Source organism: Coregonus clupeaformis, chromosome 20, assembly GCF_020615455.1.
Source record: "Coregonus clupeaformis isolate EN_2021a chromosome 20, ASM2061545v1, whole genome shotgun sequence".
Lineage (NCBI taxonomy): Eukaryota > Metazoa > Chordata > Actinopteri > Salmoniformes > Salmonidae > Coregonus > Coregonus clupeaformis.
Window position 1 is genome coordinate 27,813,858 of NC_059211.1, and position 23,392 is coordinate 27,837,249.

The following is a 23,392-nucleotide window of genomic DNA, read 5'->3' on the forward strand; positions in this document are numbered from 1 at the left end:
GCTTCTGTCACCAACCAAGGAGGGCCTACAGCAGCACCTAGATCTTCTGCACAGATTCTGTCAGACCTGGGCCCTGACAGTAAATCTCAGTAAGACAAAAATAATGGTGTTCCAAAAAAGGTCCAGTTGCCAGGACCACAAATACAAATTCCATCTAGACACCGTTGCACTAGATCACACAAAAAACGATACATACCTCGGCCTAAACATCAGCGCCACAGGTAACTTCCACAAAGCTGTGAACGATCTGAGAGACAAGGCAAGAAGGGCCTTCTATGCCATCAAAAGGAACATAAAATTTGACATACCAATTAGGATCTGGCTAAAAATACTTGAATCAGTTATAGAACCCATTGCCCTTTATGGTTCTGAGGTCTGGGGTCCACTCACCAACCAAGAATTCACAAAAAAAAAAAAAAACACATGTACAACGTAAAACACCAAATAATGCATGCAGAGCAGAATTAGGCCAATACCCGCTAATTATCAAAATCCAGAAAAGAGCCGTTAAATTCTATAACCACTTAAAAGAAAGCGATTCCCAAACCTTCCATAACAAAGCCATCACCTACAGAGAGATGAACTTGGAGAAGAGTCCCCTAAGTAAGCTTGTCCTGGGGCTCTGTTCACAAACACAAACAGACCCCACACAGCCCCAAGACAACAACAACAACAACACAATTAGACCCAACCAAATCATGAGAAAACAAAAAGAGAATTACTTGACACATTGGAAAGAACAAACAAAAAAACTGAGCAAACTAGAATGCTATTTGGCCCTAAACAGAGAGTACACAGTGGCAGAATACCTGACCACTGTGACTGACCCAAACTTAAGGAAAGCTTTGACTATGTACAGACTCAGTGAGCATAGCCTTGCTATTGAGAAAGGCCGCCGTAGGCAGACCTGGCTCTCAAGAGATAGACAGAGAAAGACAGACAGAAACAGAGACAGGGAGAGAGACAGAGACAGAGAGAGAGAGAGAGAGAGAGAGAGAGAGAGAGAGAGAGAGAGAGAGAGAGAGAGAGAGACAGAGAGAGACAGAGAGAGAGAGAGTGTCTGAGTACTGACCAGATAGGTCCATGACAGCAGTTCTGTAGGTTCTGCACCACAGAGGAAGGGGCCACCTCTGTACACAGGTAGTGGTGGGCATCTACCGTTAGACGGAAGTACCCGTCCACCAGGGCAGCGAACCCCAACGCCTCCCCTTTAAACTCCAGCTGCACCTCCTGTGGGACAATAGGAGAATTAAACAATAGTAAGAAATACTTTATAAATCAATACATTTGATTCTTGATTCTTTATTTAGATCCCCATTAGCTGACGCCTTAGTCTGTGTTCCAAAACACTCCACAAGTTTCCTTTCCTTAGTGTCCTGGGCCCGTATCCACAAAGCATCTCACAGTAGAAACTGGTTGTAAGTGCTGAGACTAGAGCCATTTTACTCCGACTCTTATAGGTACAAAAATGGGTAGCCATAAGAGTCCCACCTAGTCGACAGATATTTAGGACACCTCATGAGCTGTCCTAACCAGTTAAGAATGACCAGCAGGTGTCTTGATTATAGAAAAAGGTAGTGAGTCAGTGGTTCCTGCGCCATAGAAAGGCAACTGCTTTAGAGTTGTTGAAAGAATGTTTTGATATTTCTGATCAACACATAAATAATCTAGACCTACTGTACATGCAACAGTAGCCTTTCTCTTGCAGTCACAGTGATGCCCTGGCATGCAGTCACAGTGATGCCCTGGCATGCAGTCACAGTGATGCCCTGGCATGCAGTCACAGTGATGCCCTGCCATGCAGTCACAGTGATGCCCTGCCATGCAGTCACAGTGATGCCCTGGCATGCAGTCACAGTGATGCCCTGCCATGCAGTCACAGTGATGCCCTGGAATGCAGTCACAGTGATGCCCTGGCATGCAGTCACAGTGATGCCCTGGCATGCCGTCACAGTGATGCCCTGCCATGCAGTCACAGTGATGCCCTGGAATGCAGTCACAGTGATGCCCTGGCATGCAGTCACAGTGATGCCCTGCCATGCAGTCACAGTGATGCCCTGCCATGCAGTCACAGTGATGCCCTGGCATGCAGTCACAGTGATGCCCTGCCATGCAGTCACAGTGATGCCCTGGAATGCAGTCACAGTGATGCCCTGGCATGCAGTCACAGTGATGCCCTGCCATGCAGTCACAGTGATGCCCTGCCATGCAGTCATAGTGATCATTTCAGTCCCACAGAGCTAGGCCAACATATTGTACTGTTTTGTTCACACTCGGGTAGTGTACACGTTTCTCACTGTACATAGCTCTATTCTGGACAGAGGTCTAATGATAATCTAATCTAATCTAATCTAAACACAGACTACTAATCCGATTATTTGTCCCTCGGCTAGGTTGGCTGGCTGTTAGGCCCGGTGACATTTGAACTCTGGCTGGCTGAAGCTGAGACAGTACAGTAGAGACAACGTTCATTAATCACTCATTAATACGCTACTGTTACTACTTAATCTACATCACCTGCATAATCCGAGCTAAAGTAGTGTTTGGAGAGATGCGTGTGTCTCTCACCATCTTCTTGTTATCCTGTCTGAAGATGGTGACTGTGGACTCTTTGATGACGATGTGTGTGATCTCGTGGAAGTCACAGAATGTAACCCAGCTGTCGCTGGCGTCATTCTTCTTGGGCTTGTTCTGTTTGCCCTCAAGCTTGTTCTTTTTGGACTTGTTCTTCTCTTTCAGGGTCAGGGTATTCTATTGCCAATGAAATAATAAATACATTGTAAAGAGATTTCTCTTAGATGAGTTTAGAAATACATTCAGATACTTCATCAATACCTTCCAAATTCACTCCAACTTCAGAGATAATATACCGTTTCTCAAGCAAACTCAAAATCACGCCCACACAAATACCACATTCCACCCACTCAAAACCACTCAAGAACATTTGAAAACCTCCAAACTCACTCCAGAAATCTCACACCAACTCAACTAAAATCCCACACAACCTCCTTAACATCAAAAAGGACCCAGTGACCACTCACATTAGGGGGCTTCCTCCTGTATGATATCCCTGTGGTGCCAGTAACCTGGACCTCCATGGCCAGGGAGGGCTCAGGTCTGTGGCTAAGCCACCCATTGGTCTCTCCCTCCTGGGTAACTACCAGGGCCCTGGGCTCCAGCACCTCCCTCCCCAGGCCCCGGGTCAGGCCTTCCAGGGTGGACAGGTACTTGATCTTCAGGTCGTACAGTGTGATGTTACTGTCCTGCACAGTGCGACAGTTGAACTCATTCAGGAAGTTCTTGAAGACGTTGTTGATGCGGAGCCGGGTGAGAATGTTGCGCTGCTTGATTTGCCTGTTCAGTTTCTCCGGGATGAAACGCTTGTAGCTGGAGAGAGAGGGAGTAGAGATGGAGGAGAGAGGGAGTAGAGATGGAGGAGAGAGGGAGTATTGAAGGGAGGAAAGAGGGAGTAGTGAAGGGAGGAAAGAGGGAGTATTGAAGGGAGGAAAGAGGGAGTAGTGAAGGGAGGAAAGAGGGAGTATTGAAGGGAGGAAAGAGGGAGTAGTGAAGGGAGGAAAGAGGGAGTAGTGAAGGGAGGAAAGAGGGAGTAGTGAAGGGAGGAAAGAGGGAGTAGTGAAGGGAGGAAAGAGGGAGTATTGAAGGGAGGAAAGAGGGAGTAGTGAAGGGAGGGAAAGAGGGGAGTATTGAAGGGAGGAAAGAGGGAGTAGTGAAGGGAGGAAAGAGGGAGTAGTGAAGGGAGGAAAGAGGGAGTAGTGAAGGGAGGAAAGAGGGAGTAGTGAAGGGAGGAAAGAGGGAGTAGTGAAGGGAGGAAAGAGGGAGTAGTGAAGGGAGGAAAGAGGGAGTAGTGAAGGGAGGAAAGAGGGAGTATTGAAGGGAGAAAAGAGGGAGTAGTGAAGGGAGGAAAGAGGGAGTAGTGAAGGGAGGAAAGAGGGAGTAGTGAAGGGAGGAAAGAGGGAGTAGTGAAGGGAGGAAAGAGGGAGTAGTGAAGGGAGGAAAGAGGGAGTAGTGAAGGGAGGAAAGAGGGAGTAGTGAAGGGAGGAAAGAGGGAGTAGTGAAGGGAGGAAAGAGGGGAGTAGTGAAGGGAGGAAAGAGGGAGTATTGAAGGGAGGAAAGAGGGAGTAGTGAAGGGAGGAAAGAGGGAGTAGTGAAGGGAGGAAAGAGGGAGTAGTGAAGGGAGGAAAGAGGGAGTAGTGAAGGGAGGAAAGAGGGAGTAGTGAAGGGAGGAAAGAGGGGAGTAGTGAAGGGAGGAAAGAGGGAGTATTGAAGGGAGGAAAGAGGGAGTAGTGAAGGGAGGAAAGAGGGAGTAGTGAAGGGAGGAAAGAGGGAGTAGTGAAGGGAGGAAAGAGGGAGTAGTGAAGGGAGGAAAGAGGGAGTAGTGAAGGGAGGAAAGAGGGAGTAGTGAAGGGAGGAAAGAGGGAGTAGTGAAGGGAGGAAAGAGGGAGTAGTGAAGGGAGGGCGATAGATGGAGGCAGTGGAGGAATTAGGGGCATTGTCATTCCTTTCCATTTGTGAAATATGTGTGTAAAGATTATACAGTATAACTGTGTGTGTGTCTATGTTGTGTGTAGAGATTATACAGTATAACTGTGTGTGTGTCTATGTTGTGTGTAGAGATTATACAGTATAACTGTGTGTGTGTCTATGTTGTGTGTAAAGATTATACAGTATATCTGTGTGTGTGTCTATGTTGTGTGTAGAGATTATACAGTATATCTGTGTGTGTGTCTATGTTGTGTGTAGAGATTATACAGTATATCTGTGTGTGTGTCTATGTTGTGTGTGAGTGTGTGTATATATGTGTGTGTGTCTATGTTGTGTGTAGAGATTATACAGTATATCTGTGTGTGTGTCTATGTTGTGTGTAGAGATTATACAGTATATATGTGTGTGTGTCTATGTTGTGTGTAAAGATTATACAGTATATCTGTGTGTGTGTCTATGTTGTGTGTGAGTGTGTGTATATATGTGTGTGTGTCTATGTTGTGTGTGAGTGTGTGTATAGCTGTGTGTGTGTCTATGTTGTGTGTGTATATCTGTGTAGATCTCTACCTGATCTCATTGGAGGCAGTAGACAGGGGAATCTCTCTGGTCATAGCGTAGTGAGTGATGGCCAGTACAGCCATGCCCAGGCATTCATTCTCTATCTCACGCTGCTCCGCCTCACTCTGGGGGCTACGCACCACAGCCAGACCATTCTGGAAATCATTCTGGCCCTGGAAAAACACACACACACACACACGATGGGCTGACTAATGTTTCAATGAAATGAAGAGTAGTGAATCATATCCAGGACCTCTATATCAGGCTGTGTCACAGAGGAAGGTCTGAAGAATTGTCAAAGACTTCAGCCACCCAAGAGAGACTGTTCACTCTGCTACCGTCCAGCAAACGGTACCAGAGCATCGGCTCTTGGACCAACAGGCTCCGAGACAGTTTCTACCCCCAAGCCATAAGACTGCTAAATAGCCATTTGACAGCTAAATAGTTAATGAAATGGTTACCCGGACTATCTGCATTGACTCTGCACTGACTCTATGCACACTCACAAGATTATAAATACACACTACATACACATTCACACTACACTGACACTCTCACGCAAAACCCAAACACATTCACATACACTAAATACGCACACACACACACACACACACACACACACATACTGACACAACACACACACACAAACACGCACACACCCATCATATGCCGCTACTACTCTTTATTCTTACTCTTACTATTATCTATCCTGTTGCCTAGTCACTTTACCCTGTCTTTATGTACATATCTACCTCAAATACCTTATTATTATCTATCCTGATGCATAGTCACTTTACCCTGTCTTTATGTACATATCTACCTCAAATACCTTATTATTATCTATCCTGATGCATAGTCACTTTACCCTGTCTTTATGTACATATCTACCTCAAATACCTTATTATTATCTATCCTGATGCCTAGTCACTTTACCCTGTCTTTATGTACATATCTACCTCAAATACCTTATTATTATCTATCCTGATGCCTAGTCACTTTACCCTGTCTTTATGTACATATCTACCTCAAATACCTTATTATTATCTATCCTGATGCATAGTCACTTTACCCTGTCTTTATGTACATATCTACCTCAAATACCTTATTATTATCTATCCTGATGCATAGTCACTTTACCCTGTCTTTATGTACATATCTACCTCAAATACCTTATTATTATCTATCCTGATGCATAGTCACTTTACCCTGTCTTTATGTACATATCTACCTCAAATACCTTATTATTATCTATCCTGATGCATAGTCACTTTAGCCTGTCTTTATGTACATATCTACCTCAAATACCTTATTATTATCTATCCTGATGCATAGTCACTTTACCCTGTCTTTATGTACATATCTACCTCAAATACCTTATTATTATCTATCCTGATGCATAGTCACTTTACCCTGTCTTTATGTACATATCTACCTCAAATACCTTATTATTATCTATCCTGATGCATAGTCACTTTACCCTGTCTTTATGTACATATCTACCTCAAATACCTTATTATTATCTATCCTGATGCATAGTCACTTTACCCTGTCTTTATGTACATATCTACCTCAAATAACTTATTATTATCTATCCTGATGCCTAGTCACTTTACCCTGTCTTTATGTACATATCTACCTCAAATAACTTATTATTATCTATCCTGATGCATAGTCACTTTACCCTGTCTTTATGTACATATCTACCTCAAATAACTTATTATTATCTATCCTGATGCATAGTCACTTTATCCTGTCTTTATGTACATATCTACCTCAAATACCTCATACCCCTCCACATTGATCTGGTACTGGTTCTCCCTGTATATAGCTGCACATTGACCTGGTACTGGTACTCCCTGTATATAGCTCCACATTGATCTGGTACTGGTTCTCTCTGTATATAGCTGCACATTGATCTGGTACTGGTACTCCCTGTATATAGCTGCACATTGACCTGGTACTGGTACTCCCTGTATATAGGTGCACATTGACCTGGTACTGATGCTCTCTGTATATAGCTGCACATTGATCTGTTACTGGTACTCCCTGTATATAGCTGCACCTTGACCTGGTACTGGTACTCCCTGTATATAGCTGCATATTGATCTGGTACTGGTACTCCCTGTATATAGCGCCACATTGATCTGGTACTGGTACTCCCTGTATATAGCTGCACATTGACCTGGTACTGATACTCCCTGTATATAGCTGCACATTGATCTGGTACTGGTACTCCCTGTATATAGCTGCACATTGATCTGGTACTGGTACTCCCTGTATATAGCTGCACATTGATCTGGTACTGGTACTCCCTGTATATAGCTGCACATCGATCTGGTACTGGTACTCCCTGTATATAGCTCCACATTGGCCTGGTACTGGTACTCCCTGTATATAGCTGCACATTGACCTGGTACTGGTATTCCCTGTATATAGCTGCACATTGACCTGGTACTGGTTCTCCCTATTGCTTCATTCTTCTGTTATAATTTTTATCTCACGGTAAATTCTACACCTGTTGTAGTTGGCATATGTGACAAATAGCATTTTTACCTGCACAGTGTCCACAGACACACAAACATAAACACACACATACGTACCTGGGCGAACAGGTAGTCGAGGGAGGCCGCGTCCAGTAGGGGTGTACCTTCAGGGACCCTCTGTGGGCTGAGACCTCCCCTCAGCTTACTGATACAGTGTCTCCACACTGGAGACTCATGCTCACTGGTACCATGCCAGTTAGTGAAGTAAAACCTGATGGGTGGGAGAGAAGAGACAGGACAATGTTAATACCAAGACATGGTCGGGACTCGGTAGGTGGGTGAGGTGTGTGCATCCACATATTTACAGTAAGTATACGCATTTGTTTGTTTTTGTGTACAAAGGTTGGCCATAATCTGCTGGTTGACCAAGTGTACCCTGGCTGTATGACGCAAATTCAACTCAACAATAGGCCTGCTCATTTAGGCTCTGACCACATCTACCCCTCTTCCTCTCTCTCTATTTTCTAGTGAGAGGGCAGAAAGAGGAAGTCTGCGTGACACCACATGTTTGCTATACTTCCTCTCTGAGTTAACAGTTTCTCTTGGATCATACACAACGAAACTGGCAAGGCAACTGAATATCTCCTGTTTTAATGCCCTCAGGTGTGCCAAACAAACACATCCACTTGATACTTTAAGCATTGGATTTCGTCCTGCCTTGTATCCATGTTTACATGTGAATTGTAAAAACAGTTCACAAGTAAATCTTACTTAATTACATACTGCTGTATTCTAATCTTATCTGATGTAGACTACTTTACCAGCTCAGCAAGTGCCAGTCTACTCTGCACAGCATGGTGCCAATGTGCCATACACCCTACCTGCATGACAACGTTCATGTTACATTGAATCATGGTTGATGAATGATGGTTAAGTAACAGTCCTGTTGAATAATCTTTAACATAGTGACAGGCAGTGACGAGAGCTCACAGTGGCAAAAACAGCAGGTAACAGCGGTGGATAACTAAGTTAGTAACAATGGGAGGTGTATTGACGTCTGGTGAATGGCGTCAGTGAGATATTCATAATGCATTAGAATGATTTGATAATGTAATAACACACACAGTGCAGTAGGCCTGTCTAAGTACCTCATGCGGTAGTGCAGCTTGATGCAGGTCTCGTCAGTAACCTTGATGACGTGGTTGGGAGCGTACCACAGCCGTTTGTTCTCATCATACAGACCAAACAGACTATAGCACAGGGGGGAGATATCTGAGAGAGAGAGAGAGAGAGAGAGAGAGAGAGAGAGAGAGAGAGAGAGAGAGAGAGAGAGAGAGAGAGAGAGAGAGAGAGAGAGAGAGAGAGAGAGAGACAGAGAGAGAGAGAGAGAGAGAGAGAGAGAGAGAAGAGAGAGAGAGCGAGACAGAGAGAGAGAGAGACAGAGAGAGGGACAGAGAGAGAGAGAGAGAGAGAGACAGAGAGAGAGAGACAGAGAGAGGGACAGAGAGAGAGAGAAAGAGAGAGCGAGAGAGAGAGAGAGAGAGAGAGAGAGAGAGAGAGAGAGAGAGAGAGAGAGAGAGAAGAGAGAGAGAGAGAGACAGAGAGAGAGACAGAGACAGAGAGAGAGAGAGAGAGAGAGAGAAAAAAAAGAAAGGGGATACATTACAACATTATCCAGAGAGCATCTTACATTTAGGTAAAAGTTTGAACAATCAGGTTCGGTATAAGGTATAACAGACACTGACTGGTCAGTACCACAAAGTTCATACAGGAGTCATTGTATAAATAGCATAACATACTAGGGCTTGTATCGCAAGAATCAAGTTTTGATTTTATACCCCAAAAAAGTAAGAGCGTTCTATGTATTTTTGGTCTCATCTCCTACCCACGTTCCTACAGAGACATTATTTTATTGTAATAGACAAGAACTTAACCTTTCTAACTCCCAAAATGTAGAACAGAGCATACACTACTAAAACGAGAGCATCAATGAACATGATTGTGGAAAAAGAATGCTCAGTTTCTGTCTGGCTTTTAATTTAATTTACCAAGTACCGCTAGCAGCATTTTATTCACATACTGTTATGTGCTAGCTGTCTAGTCTGTGTTTTATAAATGTGTAATGAGCATAAAAAGACACATTTATATAAGGAATTGGCAACTCGTTCTCATTCTGAGAAATAAGCATCTTCTTATCCAGGTAGGCAATGGATTTCAATATCTAATGTGAGAGTTCAGTGACGTGCCGGAGGAAGACGACATGACAGCACCCTCCTCAGAGGATAGGTACTGAGTGTAAAGCCAATTAGTACACAGCTGGGCCCACTAACTGCGTAGTCTCCCTCTATATAGGTGTGCCAGGAGATGAGCTCGGGGCTGGGAGCAGACACGGGGACCTGTGAGGATGTCGTACTTTCCTACCGCTTCTTCATCTGACGCACCTTGTCTCTCTGTTAAACAAGGCAGGCTATAGGTAGAGAGAAGCGTTCCACCTGTAAATATTATGTGTAGACAATAGCCTAAAGATGGGTGAAGCCTTTTGTTGTTTTGTTTTCCCTTTTTGGCCACAGCCTTTTGGTCAACTGCTTAGTTTATTTTGTATTCCTTTTCTTTCGCTGTTGTTTCAGTATTGGACGCTACCCTGTACTGGAATTGTTTTGTTGGGTGAAAGAAAACCTGTTTATTGACAATACAAAAGAAAAGGAACCACAACCACTGCCTCCAGTCTGTTCATGTCATTCCTCCCGCCTGTGTTAAGGTGTTTCGGACAAGCTGATCCGTCACAACTGGTGGAGAATGCGGGCACCTTGAGGCAAGACCAGAATCAATCCCCTTTCCGGTGGCTGTGATTATTTTTATTTTTCGGAAGCCCACTACACCCACTGATAGGCATGAGCGAAGAGTTGCTACGTCAGCTAACGGCCTGCGCCATCACCCAACAGGAGACCCTAGACCTCCTCAGGTCCGAACTAGCAGACCGCCCGTCTCCCAGGGATCGTAGGAGGCCCAACGTCAGCGCGCTGTCGGAGGACTACGATGTGGAGGCCTATCTTCTGGCCTTCGAACGAACGGAGCAGAGAGAGATGGCCTCAGGATGACTGGGCGGGCCTCCTGGCTCCCCTGCTCACAGGCAAAGCACAGGCGGCGTACTATGACATTGAGGAAGGGGCTGCCGAACGTCTGAAGGCGGAGATTCAGTCTCGCTATCAGCTGAACCCCAGAGACCGGGCCCAAAGGTTTCATGCCTGGAAGTACACCGAAGAGGAGTCACCGAGGGGCCAGCTCTACCAACTTATAGAGACCCCGTTTGAGTGCATAGCCATGGACCTGGTGGGAACCCTGCCGCATTCGGCACGCGGGCATGAGTACATCTTGGTGGTGGTGGACTATGCAACGAAGTTCCACTGAGGTCGATGACAACGAAAGCCATAGCAAAATAACTGTATATCATGTTCTCCCGAGTGGGACTCCCGGCCACCATCCTGACCAACCAGGGCACGCCGTTCATGTCCAGACTGATGAAGGACCTGTGTCAGTTATACCGGGTCAAACAAATAAGGACCAGTGTGTACCACCCCCAGACGGACGGGCTGTGTGAGCGGCTGAATAAAACCATCAAAAGCTACGCAGGGTGGTGGACCGTGACAGGACAAATTGGGATATGTTGTTGCCGCACCTCATGTTCGCGCTCCAGGAGGTTTCCCAGGCATCAACTGGCTTCTCGCCTTTCGATCCTCTCTATGGGCGGCCCTGTCGCGGCTTCCTTGAGGCCTGGGAGAACCAACCCTGCCCGTACCGTTCCCTCATCGAACACATCACATTCATAAAAGACCGAATGGCAGCGATATGGCCGGTGGTGAGAGAACATGGCCAAAGCACAGGAAAACCAAGCCCGCGCTATTTTTTATTGGTAAATTTACAAACATATATAATGATAAATAGACTTGAAACTTGTATCTCATTATGGTGTATGGTGAAATAAGTATAGCCAGTTATAATTGTAATGGCTTAGCTGATAATAACAAAAGAAGAACAACATTTACATGGCTCAAAGAGAAGGAATATAATATCTATTGTATACAGGAAACTCATTCAACAATTCGAGATGAAGTAGCGTGGAAAAAAGAATGGGGGGGGGGGAATATACTTCTCCCATGGGCAAAGAAATTCAAAAGGGGTGATGATATTAATTAATAGTAATTTTGATCCGAATGTGCAAATTGTCCAAATAGATACGCAAGGTAGATGGATTATTTTAAATATGTTATTGGACCATAAACAGATACAGTGGGGGAAAAAAGTATTTAGTCAGCCACCAATTGTGCAAGTTCTCCCACTTAAAAAGATGAGAGAGGCCTGTAATTTTCATCATAGGTACACGTCAACTATGACAGACAAAATGAGGAAAAAAAATCCAGAAAATCACATTGTAGGATTTTTAATGAATTTATTTGCAAATTATGGTGGAAAATAAGTATTTGGTCAATAACAAAAGTTTCTCAATACTTTGTTATAGACCCTTTGTTGGCAATGACACAGGTCAAACAAGTCTTCACAAGGTTTTCACACACTGTTGCTGGTATTTTGGCCCATTCCTCCATGCAGATCTCCTCTAGAGCAGTGATGTTTTGGGGCTGTCGCTGGGCAGCACGGACTTTCAACTCCCTCCAAAGATTTTCTATGGGGTTGAGATCTGGAGACTGGCTAGGCCACTCCAGGACCTTGAAATGCTTCTTACGAAGCTCACTCCTTCTTTGCCCGGGCGGTGTGTTTGGGATCATTGTCATGCTGAAAGACCCAGCCACATTTCATCTTCAATGCCCTTGCTGATGGAAGGAGGTTTTCACTCAAAATCTCACGATACATGGCCCCATTCATTCTTTCCTTTACCGGATCAGTCGTCCTGGTCCCTTTGCAGAAAAACAGCCCCAAAGCATGATGTTTCCACCCCCATGCTTCACAGTAGGTATGGTGTTCTTTGGATGCAACTCAGCATTCTTTGTCCCCCAAACTGTTTTTACCAAAAAGTTATATTTTGGTTTCATCTGACCATATGACATTCTCCCAATCCTCTTCTGGATCATCCAAATGCACTCTAGCAAACTTCAGACGGACCTGGACATGTACTGGCTTAAGCAGGGGGACACGTCTTGCTCTGCAGGATTTGAGTCCCTGGCGGCGTAGTGTGTTACTGATGGTAGGCTTTGTTACTTTGGTCCCAGCTCTCTGCAGGTCATTCACTAGGTCCCCCTGTGTGGTTCTGGGATTTTTGCTCACCGTTCTTGTGATCATTTTGACCCCACGGGGTGAGATCTTGCGTGGAGCCCCAGATCGAGGGAGATTATCAGTGGTCTTGTATGTCTTCCATTTCCTAATAATTGCTCCCACAGTTGATTTCTTCAAACCAAGCTGCTTACCTATTGCAGATTCAGTCTTCCCAGCCTGGTCCAGGTCTACAATTGTGTTTCTGGTGTCCTTTGACAGCTCTTTGGTCTTGGCCATAGTGGAGTTTGGAGTGTGACTGTTTGAGGTTGTGGACAGGTGTTTTTTATACTGATAACAAGTTCAAACAGGTGTCATTAATACAGGTAACGAGTGGAGGACAGAGGAGCCTCTTAAAGAAGAAGTTACAGGTCTGTGAGAGCCAGACATCTTGCTTGTTTGTAGGTGACCAAATACTTATTTTCCACCATAATTTGCAAATAAATTCATTAAAAATCCTACAATGTGATTTTCTGGAAATGTTTTTCTCAATTTGTCTGTCATAGTTTATGTGTACCTATGATGAAAATTACAGGCCTCTCTCATCTTTTTAAGTGGGAGAACTTGCACAATTGGTGGCTGACTAAATACTTTTTTTCCCCACTGTATGGCTCATTAACCTTTACGGACCAAATAATGATGATCCACAATTCTTTGACAATATATATAATAAATTATCAAGCCTGCAAGCAATTCAAGACAATATTATTATGGTGGGGGATTATAATACTGTTTTAAATAGCTCAATGGACCGTAAAGGAAATCACACCACAAACAATCACCCACATGCTCTTAAGGAAATTGTGAATGTCATGGATACATTAGAACTAGTAGATATATGGAGGCTTAAATATACTGATCTAGTGAGATATACATGGCGGAGACTGAATCAAGCTAGTCGTCTTGACTTCTTTCTTATCTCATTCTCGTTGGCACCAAAAGTAAAAAAAAGTGTTGATAGGGGACAGAATGCGGTCGGACCATCATATAATAGGCATATACATTACTCTTACTGAATTTCCACGTGGGCGAGGATATTGGAAATTTAATCAAAGCCTATTGGATGATAATTTATTTATAATTAGAACAAAGGAATTTATAACTGACTTTTTCCAACATAACATAGGTACAGCGAATCCCCTTATTGTATGGGACACCTTTAAATGTGCCTTTAGAGGCCATGCAATTCAGTACTCATCTCGAAAACAAAAGCAATTTAGGTCAAAAGAGTTTATACTAAGAAAGGAAATAGAAAGTCTAACAGAACAGATAGATGGCAATAAAAACTGTAACATAGAGGCTCAGAATAAATTAGAGGAAAAACAAAAAGAAATGGAGAAACTTATTCAAGAAAGATCAAGTGTAATATATTATAAAAATAAAGCAAATTGGATGGAATATGGGGAAAAATGCACAAAATTATTTTTTAATCTTCAACATAGGAATGCTACCAAAAAGAACTTAATGAAACTGGTTACAATTGACGGAGTCACCCATAATTCACCAAATGATATTTTGAAGGAAGAAACAAAGTACTTTAAGCATATGTTTTCTTTTCAGTCGCCTCCATCTCCTCTAACTGAAGCTAATTGTAGAGATTTTTTTTCTATTGATAATGTCAAATTAACAGCCACACAGAAAGACTCATGTGAAGGTGAAATTACAGAGGAGGAACTTCTGGATGCAATTAAAGACTTTAAGTCCGGGGAAAACTCCAGGGTTGGATGGCATACCAGTCGAGGTATACCAAACCTTTTTGATATACTAAGAGGACCGTTATTAGCATGTTTTAACCACTCCTATGTAAATGGTAGATTATCTGACACTCAAGAAGAAGGTCTGATCTCATTATTACTGAAACAGGATACAAGTGGAAAATATAAAGATCCAGTCCATTTACAAAATTGGAGGCCCCTTACACTTCAGTGTTGTGATGCAAAAATCCTAGCAAAATGTATAGCGCATAGAATTAAAAAGGTATTGTCGGATATTATTCATTCAAATCAGACAGGTTTTTTACATGGAAGATACATTGGAGATAATATACGGCAAGTATTGGAAACAATAGAACACTATGGAAAATATGGGAAACCAGGCCTGCTATTCACAGCAGACTTCGAAAAGGCATTTGATAAAGTTCGACTGGGGTTTATATATAAATGCCTGGAGCATTTCGATTTTGGAGAATCTCTTATAAAATGGGTCAAAATCATGTATAGTAACCCTAGGTGTAAAATAGTAAATAATGGCTATTTCTCAGAAAGTTTTAAACTGTCAAGAGGAGTGAAACAAGGTTGTCCACTATCGGCATATCGATTTATTGTGGCCATCGAGATGTTAGCTATTAAAATCAGATCCAATAATAATATCAGAGGATTAGAAATACAGGGCTTAAAAACAAAAGGTGTCATTGTACGCAGATGATTCATGTTTTCTTTTAGATCCACAACTAGAATCCCTCCACAGCCTCATAGAGGATCTAGATACATTTTCTAACCTCTCTGGATTACAACCAAATTATGACAAATGTACTATATTACGTATTGGATCACTAAAAATACAATTTTTACATTACCATGTAGTTTACCAATAAAATGGTCTGATGGTGATGTGGATATACTCGAATACATATCCCAAAGGAAATAAATGATCTCACTTCAATAAATTTTAATAGAAAGTTAGCAAAAATAGATAAGATCTTACTACCATGGAAAGGAAAATACCTGTCAATTTGTGGAAAAATCACCCTGATTAACTCTTTAGTATTATCCCAGTTTACCTATTTGCTTATGGTCTTGCCTACGCCCTAGCAAACAGTTTTTTTTATTATATGAGAAAAAAATATTCAATTTTATTTGGACGGCAAGCCAGACAAAATTAAAAGAGCATATTTATATAATGAATATGAATTCGGAGGACAGAAATTATTAAATATTAAAGCATTAGACCTATCACTAAAATCTTCAGTCATACAAAAGTTATACTTAAATCCGAACTGGTTCTCAAGCAAATTAGTAAGATTGTCTCACCCAATGTTCAAGAAAGGCCTTTTTCCCTTTATTCAGATTACAACCTCTCACTTTCAGTTATTTGAAAAGGAAATAATCTCCCAAATGTCACTATTTCTAAAACAAGCCATAGAAAGTTGGTTGCAATTTTAATTTAATCCTCCAGAAACGACAGAACAAATAATGCAACAAATATTGTGGTTAAATTCAAATATACTAATTGACAAAAAACCTTTATTTTTTGACAGAATGTTTAAAAAAAGGTATAATCTTCGTAAATGATATCATCGGTAGGACTGGTGGAGTTATGTCGCACATGCAGCTAACAAAAACATATGGAAATGTCTGCTCTACCCAAAATTACAACCAAATAATTGCAGCCTTACCGCAAAAGTGGAAGAGGAAAGTGGAAGGGGGAGAAAGTAAGGAACTTGTCTGTCGGCCTTGCATTAAAAAACATAATTGGTTAAGGAAAACTGTGATAAATAAAAAAGTATATCAGTTTCACTTAAGGACCAAAGGATTGACAGCCGTCCCATATAGATTGCAAAATAGTTGGGAAGAGATCTTTGACGTACCGATCCCATGGCATAGTGTTTATGAACTGACACGCAAAAACGACACCGGATTCAAAAATTAGAATCTTTCAATTTAAATTATTATATAAAATTCTTGCTACCAATAGAATGTTATTTATATGGGGGGATACAATCTTCCCAGCTCTGCAGATTTTGCTGTGAAGAGACAGAATCATTAGATCATTTGTTTTGGTTCTGTCCATTTGTAGCTTGTTTTTGGACACAGGTCCAGGAATGGCTAAAGGATTGCAACATTTACCTGGAACTAACCTTGCAGATAGCATTACTGGGTGATCTGAAAAGTCATAGTCAATCAATCAATAATATAATAATACTTTTAGCAAAAATGTTTATTTTTAATTCACAATCTGTAGAAGCAATGAGAATAGAAAGGTTCAGAACTTTTGTAAAACATCACAGTACGGTTGAAATATATATGGCAAATAGAAATCCTATATGGATGGTGTTAAGAGATAGATGGGAGGTATTGAATAGAGTTGAAGGATGGGACTAATAACAAATAACAACAAATAATAACAAAGATAGCTAATAATGTAAGCATACTGTGTCCATAATAAGTATATAGGTTGTATGTTGGGAGCTTTTGGGAAAGAGCACAGTTAGAAAGATATGGCATATAGAAGCAAACCGGATGGACATCATGAAAATGATCGGAGAGGTTGAGAGTAGAAGAAGTTCAGGAGCAAAAATAAATAATATATATATATATATATATATATATATATATATATATATATATATATATATATAATATAATTATTGTAAAATTAACTCTGTCCATAAGGTGTAGATAGTAAGTATAGACCGGAAGTAGAGGCCTGGGCATTGTTGTTCACTAATTTACTCCAAGTAGGGAAAGGATGGTGGGGTTGAAAAGTAATAAAGGGGAGTATATATATATTTTAAAAAAATACATGGGGGATTGGAAGTGATGCAGACAATTACATTGATAGAAGATACAATCTATCTGCAATATTAAGCTGATCCATCCCCCCCCCCCAAAAAAAATAAAAATAAAATAAAAAATAAAATAAAAAATAAAACACACAAAAAAATATTATAAATTTTTTTTTTTTTTTTTTTTTAAACCCGGGCTTACAATAGAACGGCCCAGCCGTGACAGTTCCGCCCAGGAGATAAGGTACTCCTCCTCGTCCCCATGCCGGAACACAGGCTCCTGGCTCAGTGGCAGGGCCCATATGTGGTGACAGAGCAAGCCTCCCCGGTCAACTACAGGTTGAGTCAGCCAGGACGACGGCGCCCTCAGCAGATATACCACATCAACCTGTTGAAAGCCTACTTGGAACGAGAGACACAGGTGCTGATGGGACTTAAGGCAGACGAAGAGGAACGTCCGCCAGAAACGGCTCAGCAGACGCGAGACCTTGAAATGGTTGTCCAACAGAACCAACGGGTATTCTCCCCCCTTCCGGGGCAGACCTCCTTGCTCTGTCATCGCATAGCCACGGAGCCAGGGAAGAAGGTACATCTCCGACCCTACAGGGTACCAGAGGCACGTCGGGAGATGGCACGGAAAGAGGTGAGGGAGATGTTGAAGATGGTGGTCGTCGAGCCGTCCACCAGCGAATGGTCCAGCACTATCATGCTGGTGCCTAAACCCGATGGGTCTATTCGCTTCTACAACGATTTCAGAGCCCTCAACGCCATCTCCAGGTTCGACACCTACCCCATGCCGAGGGTCAATGAGCTTGGGAAAGCCCGCTATATATCGGCCCTCGTCCTCACCAAGGGGTACTGGCAGGTGCCTCTGGCCCCCGAAGACTGCCACAAAACCGCCTTTGCCACCCCGAATGGGCTATTTCAGTACGTCCGCCTCCCCTTCGGCTTGCACGGAGAGCGGCCACCATCTTCCAGAGGCTTATGGACACGCTGTTACGTCCTCATCAGTCCTTCGCCGCCACCAATATTGATGACGTGGTAATACACAGTGAGGACTGGGAGGACCACCTCCGCCAGCTGCACCATGTGCTGGCCAGCCTGGAGGCGGCCGGCCTGACAACCAACCCGAAGAAGTGCCACCTGGGACTGAACGAGGCTGAAAACCTTGGCTACACCATCGGAAGCGGTCTGATCAAACCCCAGGTGGAGAAGACCAGGGCCATCCAGGAGTGGCCGCGGCCCAAGGACAAGAAGGGGGTCCGCTCATTTCTGGGCCTAACGGGTTACTACAGGCGGTTCATCCCAAGCTACTCCACCATCGCCACCCCACTGACCAACATGACAAAGAAGTGGAACCTGGTGAGGGTGGTATGGACATCTGAAGCCGAGGGGGCGTTCCTCCACCTCAAAGACACGCTGTGCTCGGAGCCGGTGTTGAGAGCCTCAGATTTCCAGCAGCCCTTCACCATCCACACCGACGCCTCCAGCACCGGCTTGGGGGCTGTTCTGTCTCAAGGGGACGGGGCTGGAGGAAAGTCCCATCCTATACATAAGCTGCAAGCTGTCCGACAGGGAGAGGATGTACGCGACGATAGAGAGGGAGGCACTGGAAATTAAGTGGGCCCTGGAATACCTGAGGTACTATCTCCTGGGGAGACGATTCCGACTGGTCACAGATCATGCGCCCCTCCAGTGGATGGCGGGTAAGCGAGACACAAACTGCCGAATAACAGATTCCTGTCACTCCAACCCTTTAACTTCCAGGTGGTTCACCGATCGGGGAGAGCACACGGCAATGCAAAAGCACTATCCTGTCGAGACCCGGAGGTCTCGTCTGGCGCACACCCCTCTGGGTCGCTCTTGGGAGGGAAGGCATGTGAGAGTTCAGTGACCGGCCGGAGGAAGACGACACGACAGCACCCTACTCAGTGTTAAGCCAATTAGTACACAGCTGGGCCCACTAATTGCGTGGTGTCTCCCTCTACATAGGTGTGCCGGGAGATGAGCTCGGGGCTGGGAGCAGACACGGGGACCTGTGAGGATGTCGTACTTTCCTACCGCAGATAAAGCTTCTTCATCTGATGCACCTTGTCTCTCTGTTAAACAAGGCAGGCTATAGGTAGAGAGAAGCGTTCCACCTGTAAATATTATGTGTAGACAATAGCCTAAAGATGGGTGAAGCCTTTTGTTGTTTTGTTTTCCCTTTTTGGCCACGGCCTGGCCTTTTGGTCAACTGCTTAGTTAATTTTTTATTCATTTTCTTTCGCTGTTGTTTCCTGTACTGGAATCGTTTTGTTGGGTGAAAGAAAACCTGTTTATTGACAATACAAAAGAAAAGGAACCACAACCACTGCCTCCAGTCTGTTCATTTCATTCCTCCCGCCTGTGTTAGGGTGTTTCGGACAACCTGATCCGTCACAATAAACAAAGTGAACAGGCTATGTTGTTCAAACAGTTGGAGACAGAAGGGTGTGTTCATATCAGTTAAACAGTTCTACCTTTTTAGCAAACAAATAGATCCAAGTTGGTTAGACTAAATAAAGATTAGCTGGCTACTCACTAGCATGTGGGCTTGTGCTTGAGAGATTGTTTATGAGACCTGTGTTAATTTTCCATAATGTATACTACAAGAAGTTAGTCATTAGGCCTATTAGTGGATGTGCATGGTTTTGGTTAAATTTGTAACAAAAATGGCATTTTCATAAACAGACTTGAAAGCTAGATCAGTGATTATTGTCAAAAAAGCACATTAAACTATTTTGATCAAATAATACAATTATTAGTGGGTCTTATGGTTGTGGAAGGCTTATATTTAGCCTAGGTATAATTTTACAAGGCCTGCATTCATTACATGATTCCTAACTGTTTGAAATGCAGTGTATTGACCTTTAATTATGAAACAAAGCTTATTTAGAGAAAATGTTTTTGAAAAAATGTAGATATATATCCTGAATCGTCCAGAAGTAAAAAATTAATAAATAAATAGAGGTATGATTTTAAAGCCATTATCGCCCATCCCTATAACATACAGTACCCGATCCAGAACAGAGTCAATACAGAGTCCTTTTTTTTTGGGGGGGACTCAATTGGGCTTTCAATTTACTTCTGTTGAGAGTTGTAATAATAGAATGCACAAGGTGCAATTTCAACATTTGGTAGCGCATGGGCAGTTTTCCTCTTGTTAGCCTATTTCATTCACTGACAGACCTTAGAGAGCTATTTATAAACTGCCAGAAATGTCCAGTTGATCAACTAGCCCATGTCAGCTAGGTAGTAATGCTAGTCTAACCTATCTAACTAAGTCTTGTAGAATAGTAGTTATCATGGCCAGATTATGTGCCCAGGGGCCTCGACACCCAGGGGGCCCCCATTGATTTTGTTGAGTCGCTCAGGTATCATATAAACACATAAGACATTGCAAAATTTGTAGAATTGCAGGAAATTAGCTTTAAAACTACTAAATGCTCTCTCCGCCCCCATGGCAAAATGTGTAGAATGGCAGGAAATTTGCTTTAAAACGGCAACATTTTCTCTCCGCGCCAACATGAGTGGTGTGAACAGTTTGGGGTGCGAGGTGCGGTTTTGTTACTACGCCGATAAATGACAATATCCACCCGAAAACCTAGGACATTTGTGTGACTGGACCTTCTCAAATAGTACCCCTGCAGTAGAGAGTACAGGTGATCCTCTGTAGCTCAATTGGTAGAGCATGGCGCTTGAAACGCCAGGGTAGTGGGTTCGATCCCCGGGACCACCCAAACCTAAAAATGTATGCACACATGACTGTAAGTCGCTTTGGATAAAAGCGTCTGCGAAATGGCATATTATTATTACATGCATGTATGCCTATAGTTTTTGTGTGAAAAACAGAACAGAGGTGAAGTCGCATTAGGAATAATAACGTATTGGACGTTTGCATGACTTGGCTATGGATACTAGCTATGTTCATGTCTCCAATAGGTGTACATCTTCACAGTCACAGTGGGTCTTTGTGTGGTTAGAGGTTGGAGAGCAGGTTTCATCTGGTCAGGAATTCACAGGGCAGCCAAGGAGACAGGAAGGAAGGGAGTGGTGCACTGAACTGAACTGTGGGAAATTAGTTCTGCAAAACACACTGAGTTGGACAGAGACAGAGGGAATCCCCCAACATAAATCAAGCCTCCAGTGGTATAATTCAGATCAAAATATGTGGATGTTACTCTATCTTAATGTATTGCACTAAGCATGAACTATGTGGATGTTACTCCATCTACTACTACTGCCTCTACTACTGCTACTACTACTACTACTACTACTACTACTACTACTACTACTACTACTACTACTACTACTGCTGCTGCTGCTACTACTGCTACTGCTGCAACTTCTACTACTGCTGCTGCTACTACTGCTACTGCTACTACTACTACTACTACTACTACTGCTGCTACTACTACTACTACTACTACTGCTACTGCTGCTACTACTACTACTGCTACTACTACTACTACTACTACTACTACTGCTACTACTGCTACTACTACTGCTGCTGCTGCTACTGCTGCTGCTGCTACTACTGCTACTACTACTACTACTACTACTACTACTACTGCTACTACTACTACTACTACTACTGCTGCTGCTACTACTACTCCTCCTGCTACTACTGCTAATGCTACTACTACTACTACTATTACTGCTGCTACTACTGCTACTACTGCTGCTGCTACTACTGCTACTACTACTACTACTACTACTACTACTAGTAGTGGCCTCCTGAAGCTCAGTTGGTAGAGCATGGCGCTTGCAACGCCAGGGTTGTGGATTCGATTCCCACGGGGGGCCAGTATGCACTCACTAAAATTGTAAGTCGCTCTGGATAAGAGTGTCTGCTAAATGACAAATGTAAATGTCCTACTACATTTACATTGTACTGCTGCTGCTACTACTACTACTACTACTTCTGCTGCTGCTACTACTACTACTACTACTACTACTACTACTACTACGCTACTGCTACGACTAGTACTACTGCTAATACTACTACTGCTGATGCTCATGTTACTACTACTACTACTACTACTACTACTACTACTGCTGCTGCTACTACTACTACTGCTACTGCATATCCTATTGGCTACCACTGTAGCCTTTACAGATGAGCCTTTCTAATTGTTGCAAACAATAAAGGGAACCTTGTGAGAGACAGGAAAATGATGGGGCCAGGATACTTCCTCTTTTCTGAGCTCTATTGTTTTGTTGGGACTGAGTGTGTGTATCAAACTACCTACCACTGACCACACACAGAAAGGCCCTTCACAGAAACACTCGCTAAACAGATCATACATTTATGTTGGCAGCTGCTTTGCTTGTTTAGCCTATAAGGTTAACTAGTGAATATTTGCATATGGACTATGGTTGCTGTGGAGCTGAACTCCTCCTTGGTCTGAACTCCTCCTTGGTCTCCCCTCTCGCTCTGCAGTCCTGGGAAGAGACATTTTGGCTTCACACAAGGAAACAGATGCTGGATGTTAGTGGCCTTTCTCGTACAGGATAGTAGCTGGGTTACATCTGCTTTATCAATCTGTCTGTATTGTGTGCCTTATATCTGGCAGGGTGAAGCAGGGTGAAGCAGAAATGCAGTTACTGTAATAGCCTGTTCATATGGTCACTACTAGCATCAGAAGCATTTCTTATATTAGGATTTAGCGTTTCTTATCTTAAACATCGAGATTCAGCAGTAATAAAGAGCATCCACTGACAAATATTAGATTGTTGGCAATAAAACAAAGACCCACAAGTAACACAGATAGGCTTACATCTTTGGAACATTTTCTGATCCCATTTCATATGGTCTAGACCCTACTGTATGACACAAATGAGCAGCACACACAAAGAGATGAAACATCTCCTACTATGAAGCCATTTATTTCTTAGTTACTGTATTTCTCCTTCCTGTCTCCTAGCTAACAGTGGCACAGTGGACTTCTCTGTTGGCAGATAGGCTCTATCAGGTGTGGCGTACAGCAGGTCAGCCACCAGGGGGAGACTCGTCGAGGCCTGGTAACAGATGGAGTATACATCACGAGGCGGTGGCTCC

General features: G+C 43.1%; 1 protein-coding gene across 1 annotated transcript in view; it reads right to left on the reverse strand.

Annotated features, from left to right (window-relative positions):
• Nucleotides 1-23,392, reverse strand: part of jak1 (Janus kinase 1) — an 86,748-nt gene that overhangs the window by 44,269 nt on the left and 19,087 nt on the right. The window contains exons 3-8 of the mRNA XM_045205453.1: nucleotides 8,693-8,816; nucleotides 7,662-7,815; nucleotides 5,071-5,234; nucleotides 3,042-3,387; nucleotides 2,569-2,751; nucleotides 1,073-1,230 (exon numbers count right to left, since the gene is read on the reverse strand). Coding sequence (XP_045061388.1) covers nucleotides 1,073-1,230; nucleotides 2,569-2,751; nucleotides 3,042-3,387; nucleotides 5,071-5,234; nucleotides 7,662-7,815; nucleotides 8,693-8,816 — 1,129 coding nt within the window. The remainder of the gene's footprint in view (nucleotides 1-1,072; nucleotides 1,231-2,568; nucleotides 2,752-3,041; nucleotides 3,388-5,070; nucleotides 5,235-7,661; nucleotides 7,816-8,692; nucleotides 8,817-23,392) is intronic.